Source organism: Cariama cristata, unplaced genomic scaffold (genome assembly GCF_000690535.1).
Source record: "Cariama cristata isolate BGI_N322 unplaced genomic scaffold, ASM69053v1 scaffold31196, whole genome shotgun sequence".
Classification (NCBI taxonomy): Eukaryota; Metazoa; Chordata; class Aves; order Cariamiformes; family Cariamidae; genus Cariama; species Cariama cristata.
Window position 1 is genome coordinate 1,770 of NW_009623221.1, and position 7,596 is coordinate 9,365.

The window sequence follows — 7,596 nt, forward strand, 5'->3', positions numbered from 1 at the left end:
GCAGAAGTCATCCACCCGCAACCCCCTGCCCGCTACGCCCCAGGCTTGGAAGCAGCCTGGCAGGAGCGATCCCACCGCAGCGACCCTTCAGCGAGCTGTGTGCTCTGCTGGCTGCTGCGCTGTCAGCCGCACCGAGTGCGAGACCGCCAAAGGACGGACCGCATGGAGAGGCCTGACGGACCCCCACGGCCCAGCCTTGGTCTCTGTGCAGTGTGCCTCGTGCTGGCGCAGCGGCTGGTCAGTCTTCTCTCTCGTTCCTAGGACAGGCAGTTGCCCACCGCCTAAAGCCGTTTGGGGTTAAGAAGTTTTTGTACACTGGCAATCGCCCCAAACCAGAAAGCGCTGCAGAGTTTGAAGCTGAGTTCGGTAAGAAAGGCGCCAGGAGCAGGAGCTGCAGTCGGTCGTCGGTTTCAGGGCAGCTCCTGGGTGTAGCTGGCATGAGCTGCTGTGGGGAGGGAACGGTAAATCCCAAACACTTCCCATGCGGCAGTGGTGGATGGCAGGGAGGGAAAGCAGCCTCCTTTGAGCCAGGCAGTTCCAGCCAGAAGACCTGGACAGGCCTGGGGTCTTTACTGACTGCCCACCATAATTGTGGACTGTGGCTGTTTCTGCTGCATTTGCCTTTCTCTTCCCCTTGTGTCCATCCGTCTGTCATTTCCAGTTAGTTTCATTCCCACAGGGAAGTGGAACATAATGGACAGGGAGAGAAAAGTGGCGGCTGCCCCTGGGAGGAGGGGAAGGGTCTTCTGGACCATCCCCCAGGGGATGGGTACCGAGACGTATTGCAGGGAGGAGGGGATAGGCTGAGGCTGACAGCAGATCTTCACTAAGAGTAGATGTTTGTAGCTGGAAACAAACATCAGCTTTAATGTCCTGCTTTAAAATGGCTGTAAAACAGTCTAGCCAAGCTTGGGAATGTCTCTTAGCTGCTGAACGGGACTTTTCTGTGGCCCTGTTCGAGTCCCAGGACTTGCATCAAGTGCTAATTTTTCACTCCAAAGCCAGCACATTTCCATTTGGAACTTTTTTGCACAAAGTCACTGGCAGAACTTGTCCAGCTCCTTGCGCTTCCCCTGTCACCTCCAGGAGTAAAAGTGGCACAAGTCACTATGTGTAGGTACCATATAGAGAGCTTTAATGCTAGTATAAACTGCTGCTGGCATATTTTGCTGTCTAAACGTGAAATACGAGAGCCTCCTTTGGGCCAGATGGCTGAAGCATCGCTAGATTCCCCTTTGGCTTGATTTTAATTCAAAAGTGAAATGAAACACTGCAGTAGTATCGGTAGGAATGTGCATGGTTTCTGTTGGGTGTTTGCCAGTCCTTGTGTCTCCCTCTTTGTGGAGAAGGGTTGGCCAGGTCTCTCCAGAGCAGCAGTTGCTTGCTGGCGAACCTTACGGATAGGAGGGTTGCTGAGGTGTGTTGGTGAGGTCCCCAGGCAGAGCTGTGACCTGTGTTTCTCCACTCAGTCTCACTCACGAGGCTGGCCGAAGAGTCAGACTTCGTTGTGGTGACGTGTGCTTTGACTCCGGCCACCCAGGGAATGTGCAACAAGGACTTCTTCAGCAGAATGAAGAAGACCTCTGTATTCGTCAACACGAGCAGGTAATCGCACCCCGGTCTCCTGAACGGGGAGGTGACTGTCCCACTGCCGACAGCTGTGGTTGCAGGGCGGATCTGGTAGGCTGTGAGGTGTGCTTCCACTGGGGGTCCAGGCAGCGTGTACAGCCTCCATGGCTGCGGCCACCAGGACCGTTTGCCCAGCGTGTGGCCTGCTCCCTCCAGCCCAAGTTCTCTTGCGATCAAGCCAAAGGCAGAATAAGTTATTCAGGGGGCTACAGCCTCTGTCTCCTCCCCAGGGCCCCATGTCCCACCCTGGTGAGGTGGACAGATGGGTGACGGTTGGGTGATGGGAGGTTGAGGCTGAGGGATTGCCCGGGAGAGGGCTGCAGCTGCCAGAAGCCTTGCTCTTGGGACAGATGTGGCTGTGGCAGGGCTCCTTGGCTGAGTCCGGCGGTAGCCTCCCGTTCCTACTGCCTTCTTGCGGAGCGCGGTGGCAGGGCAGAACCTGTGCGGCCCAACATGTGGCATCCACCCAGGACGCCTCGGGGTGCCTGTGCCTCCCTGCGTGTCTGCCCTGGGGTCATCCTGCACTCGGGCACCCGGCTCTTCTCCCCACTGGCGGGCAGCCTGGAGCAGGAGCAGGAGCAGGAGCAGATCGTTGCGCTGGAGGTTCAGGCGCATCCAGAGAGGGTCTGACCTCTGCTCAGGCAGCCCTGGGGACCCAGGTGCTGCCACCCAGGCTGTCCCACGTGGCCTGTGCCCCGACCACACGCCCCTGGGAGCCCACGGGACCCCTCAGCAGCAGTGCAGGCCTCTCTGTGTTTGCCAGGGGGGACGTGGTGAACCAGGAGGACCTGTACGACGCGCTGGCCCATGGCCGGATCGCAGCGGCAGGCCTGGATGTGACGACACCGGAGCCGCTGCCCACTGACCACCCCCTGCTCTCCCTGAAGAACTGCGGTAAGTGGCCAGCTGGGCAACCAGGCACCCGCTCCGCTCTTGCAGCCTGCGCTTTGGGTGCCTCCTGTGCCCATGGCTGGGGACACACTAGCTGGTGTGACAAGGATTCCCCATCCCCATGAGCCTGCCAGTGCAAACAAGCACTGAAACGTGGAAGAGCAGGAAGGTCAAGTGTACTTAAACAGACTGTAGGCAGCCACCATACAATGTGGGGAGCTGCTGGAGGAGAAGACCTCATCGACGTGGTGTAAAACAAGCGTGGGAGGTATTTTAGTTCTCCAGGAAGCAGCTGAGATCGGCTCGTTTTTTAACACCTTCCTGAGGGATCTCCATTCAGTGGGCTGAGGCATGGCACGAAATTCATGGATGGAGGAGTCTGATAGCAGCAAGTGCTGAATGAGAAACCAAATCCCTGCTCGTGCCCTGCCAAGCTCTGGTATTCGGTAAGCTCCTGGGCATACATTCTGCTAGAGAAGCTTCCCATGTGGCTAAAAAGCTGGGTGCTGAGTCTGCCTAGAGGAATCTCAGCCGCGGGAGCGCTGCAGCTGCTGCAGGACTCACAGCTGGCCCATCCACTGTGAGCCTGAGCTGCCAGGCGCGGGTTCAGCACGCGTGCTCAGAAGCACTGTTCATTTAAGTGCTGGCCTTGTCCTGACATCCATGTTCATCAGCAGATGTCAGCAAATTAGACAGCCCTGGGCTGAAGGGGCCAGCAAGTGCTCACGCTATGGGATGAGCACGGGTTTCCTTGCAGATGATCTAGCTGCATCCCCTGGACAGCCCAAAGCAACTGTCATTGGGAAAGTGGAGCCCAGCCAGCTCAGGCAGCCTGTGTTCTGGATAGTAACGGGTATCAGGCAAGTAGGAACGTGCTGGTCCCAGGACTAGTGCACGTCGGAGGAGGAGGAGGTTAGGTCAGGTGAGGAAGGCTGGTTAGGAAGGGGTGCTACAGCTTCGCCAGGCTGCTGGAGTGGAGGCAGGAGCGGCTGTAGCTGACCACTGTTAGTTTCACCGGTGATTTCCCGAACGCTTGCTGACAGCTGCCACATGGAGCAGGATGATGTTTTGGTGCAGGACGGCAGCCTTCAGTGTTTTCCTGGGAGCCTTATTGTTGCAGACTGAAGGGGCTGTGCCGGGGGACTGTTTGCCGTGGCCTTGCCACGCACCAGTGCAGCTCCATCCTCACCAGAGGCATCACCGGCTGACCAGCAGCCTGGGATGAGTTAGGGACAGCTGCCTGGTGTGGTCACTGCCTTCCCTAGCGTGGCCTGCAGCGAGCCACTTGGTCCGTCCCCTGTAAAGGGGGGGCAGGAGCTTTCCTCTCCTCCAGACAGGGAGCGTATGGGTCAGGCCAGTTACTGAGCAAGACTTCACTCGGACACAAGCCAGACAGGCTCACTTGTATCCCTGGAGGCTGAAAAGAGACAGAAATGCAACACGGAGAAGGCATCATTTCTAGTTAGAAAGCAAGCATTGGTGATGATTGTCTGCGACGCTGTTGCTGGTGCGATGGCAGGGTGTCTGTGCCCACCTGAACGCTTGGCCTCGCCGCGGTGGCTGCCCCTGCTGAGAGCTGATGGCGGAGCCGGTCCAGAGCAGCTTCCCCTCGTGGGGTCGGGTGCCTCGGCACTCCAAGCGTGAGGGCTGGTGTGTGCATCTTCACTTGCGTGGGCAAAGTACCAGGGTGGTTGTGCAGGCGGCAGCAGGATGTCCTCCCTTCAGGGAGGAGGGTTTTGGAGTAGGAAAAGTCTGTTCCCAAAAGAAATAACAGAGACATCCATGAAAATTTGGAACTGCCCATCACTGAGCGTCCATTTCTGAAATACAAATTCACAGTTGTTGCTTTGATTGTCCTCTGGCTAAAAACTATTTTTTATTTGTTAGCTTTAGTTCCCGTAGTAGATAGCGTGAGAAATGATAAAAGCAGAGACTCTCTGGAAATATTTGCAGGACTTAAGAGATCTTAGAGCTCTGGAACAACACCAAGCAAGACAAAAATAAGTATGTATTTATTTTCACAGACATTAGGCTTTGACGATTCTGAAACTATTCACAGATTTCACCCAAAGCTGCCAAATAGTTTCAGCAGCTGGAGGAACGTGATATAAGTAGAGGAGGAAGAGGTGTTGACATTACTTTCACAGCAAGCAAGAAACCCAGGCTGGTTCTCGACTGGGGGAGAAAGGAGCTGCGTGGCCCCGCAGTCCTTGGGGGAGCCTTCCCTGCCCCAGGCAGCACCGTGTCAGGTGTTCAGGCTTCTGCACCGCCTGTAGATGCTCTCTGTTACGCAGCAAGCAGAGAGGGCAGTGCAGGCTTTTATCCATACCTTGGGCAAGTACTCTCCACTACTAATGTTGTAATAATTTACTGCTCAAGCAGGAGCCTTTTCGCACAGGTGGATAAAAAGCCCTGCGCAGACTGTGCTATAGCGTGCCAGCTCTGTTCAGCAGGGGCTGTTTGCCTCCACATGGGGCTTTCCAGTGCACCCAGGGGTCTGTAAATCATGATGTTTCACAACAGCCTTCGGGCTCTTGCCCCATATATGTCTTGGTTCACGCCTGCTGGTGAGCAGGACCTCCTAAAGCTGTGTGGCAGTCAGGCAACAGCATGCAAATGTCACCGTGTGCTCATCTGCCACAGGGATGGTGTTTTATATCTGCCACCAACTCTGAGTCCATGCAGGAGGGTGAGTGCAAGCCTGAACGCAGAAAGGAGGACCCGCTCTTGGCTGACTGTCTTTGGCCTGGAGGACTTAAAAATTAGCTCAGTTAGCTATTTATCAGATGTCTTTTCCAGTTCTCAGTGGCTGATGATTTTGTTTCATGCTCCACATCTGACGTCAGCTCCGGGTGGCGCGGCGGCTGGGGGGGGACCCAGGTTACCCCGCCATGGAAAGACCCCTGGAGGCTGTAAGAGATCAGCCAAGGTAAGAAACGAGGCAGTGACCTTCCCTTTTCCCTGCAGTGATTCTGCCACATGTCGGGAGTGCCACGTACACCACGAGGAGCACCATGGCGGTGCTGGCGGCCAACAACCTGCTGGCTGGGCTGCGAGGGGAGCCCATGCCCCATGAGCTGCTGCTGTGACGGCCACAGCCCCGCTCCTGCAGGGTGCCAGGACTCGGCATTACCTTCCTCTGGAGAAGCCTCCCGGACCAGTCCTGTGCCTCATCACCTCTGCGGCAGCGCGCCAGCGGTGCCTGGGGAGAGGGAACTGCACCTGGCCATTAAAGAGAAGCAATGAATGTGTCGTCCTCATTTTGTTTGAAAACGGGGTGCCCCCAGGCAGATGGCAGAGCACACAGCACTGCGGGGGGGCTGCGGGTCCTGCCGTCGTGTCGCCACGGCACGGAGCAGGCAATGGATGCTGTGTGGCCCCGGTGCAGAAAACACTTGCAGCGTCAGGACTGTCATGTATTTTCCTAGCCAGCAAGTGTTGTACCATAAGGGAGCTGCTGGTGCAGCGCTTGCCCTCGAAGCCTGGCTCCTGGGGTGGCAGCAAGAGGCCGGGCAGTTCCGTACTGTAGCTCGCAGCCCGTAGCCAGAAAGGGAGGAGAGGTAATTGCTCGCTTGGCACAGGCCTGCTGCTGCGACGGGAGCTGCTGCCAGCTCGCTGCCAAGCATGCGTTAAAAGATCTGAGTGAATTGGTGCCAAGGTGTGACGTTTCTGTTCTTCAGGTGTCTAAAGAAAAGCAAAAAAGGCTTGCATGGCTCCCATGGCATCTCCCGCTCTTGTCTTTTTTATCCATAACTAATTCTGGGCATGGCTCTGAAGTGGATGGCCAACTGGAATTCACGCTGGGACATTCTGCAACCCCCCACCAGTTCCAGCCTCAACTGCCCTTCCCAGTTGGTCTTTTTTTCCCAGGCATGCAATGACACGTGTCAGTGCAAAGGGAGGGTGCCGAGCCTGTAGCTGCCAGGAGTGGTCTGGATGAGCACATTTCACGGGGGTTCCGTCTCTCCTGCCGCAACTGCCCCACGTCTGTAAAGGGGGTCTCTCCCTGCCAGTCCTTCCCAACAAGCTTCTGCTCCAGCTAGTGAAACAGTGGGTGAGGCGTGCTCCCTGGATGGCCCCCGCACGCCTGCTTACCATGGCCAGTTTGAGGGCAGCGAGCCCCAGTGACAAGTCTTTCCTTAAGGAGAAGAGAAGGGCAGCTGTCGCATTGCATCGCAGCGGCAGGAGGAATTTAACACCTTTAAAACTTGTCGGAAAGCCTGCTTTGAATGTATGCATGTTGAGTGTGATCCCCGAGCACTTTCCTGCTGCAAGGGTGGAAAAGGCCAAGAAGGATGTTTTCCCGTTTCGTCGAGGGCATTCCCATAGCTGTCTGCAGCAGGATGCTGCGTGGGGAATGCACAGCACTGCAGCCGGCGGCCGTGCCCTTCACAGGAGCAGCCCGGTCCTCGCTTTCTTCAGCGGGCGGGGGCTTGGCTGTGGGCTTGCAGTTTTCTTCCCAAGGTTAAGGAGTGAGTGAGCCCCTTTCCCAGTGTTACCTGCATCCTCTGGGAGCTTGCTTGGAAGGGGCAGCTTTCCCCGGAGTCCCCTGCAGCTGCTGCGCTCCTCCCCAGTCTGCCGCAAGCATGCCCAGATCAGGGGGTCTGCGCTTCTCAGGTGGGAACTGAGCCCTTTGGGGATCCTGGGGAGTCTTCTCTGGTTGGAAGCCACCATCACAGCTTCACCGTCTAGACCAGGCATTTTCCCATCCTCCTGTGCAGCCAGCACTCGGGGAGCAGTTCTGGAAAGGTTGCTACACAGCAAAAGAAAACACCCAACTAGAATTTTCAGAATAAAAGGCAAGGATTTCACATGTAGGATTGTTGCATTTTGAAATCAACAGCAAAGTGTGTTGAGCAAGCGCAGTCACATTACTTCACTGGAGTTCTACCAGAGACTTGTCCTGTGCCCAGTCTTGCAGTGACAGCACTGCCACAGCTGGGCACATCTGCAAATTTGTGTTCCCCATGTATGAACACATGTACGATGAGGAAGTCAGTTCAATTTAATTTCTTTTCATGTTCTGCCTCTGCGGGGTGGTGGGGAAGCCTCGGCAAGTACAGCCCGCTAGGGCTG

The 7,596-nt window shown here is 56.3% G+C and overlaps 1 protein-coding gene across 1 annotated transcript in view; it reads left to right on the plus strand.

The window, feature by feature from the left end:
* GRHPR (glyoxylate reductase/hydroxypyruvate reductase) overlaps positions 1 to 5,609 on the plus strand; it is a gene marked incomplete at its 5' end in the record, with an annotated part of 7,329 nt that extends 1,720 nt beyond the window's left edge. Inside the window, 4 exons of the mRNA XM_009702653.1 lie at positions 262 to 366; positions 1,470 to 1,605; positions 2,393 to 2,523; positions 5,488 to 5,609. Of these exons, the coding sequence (XP_009700955.1) occupies positions 262 to 366; positions 1,470 to 1,605; positions 2,393 to 2,523; positions 5,488 to 5,609 (494 nt within the window). The remainder of the gene's footprint in view (positions 1 to 261; positions 367 to 1,469; positions 1,606 to 2,392; positions 2,524 to 5,487) is intronic.
* Between the last annotated feature and the right edge of the window lie 1,987 nt (positions 5,610 to 7,596).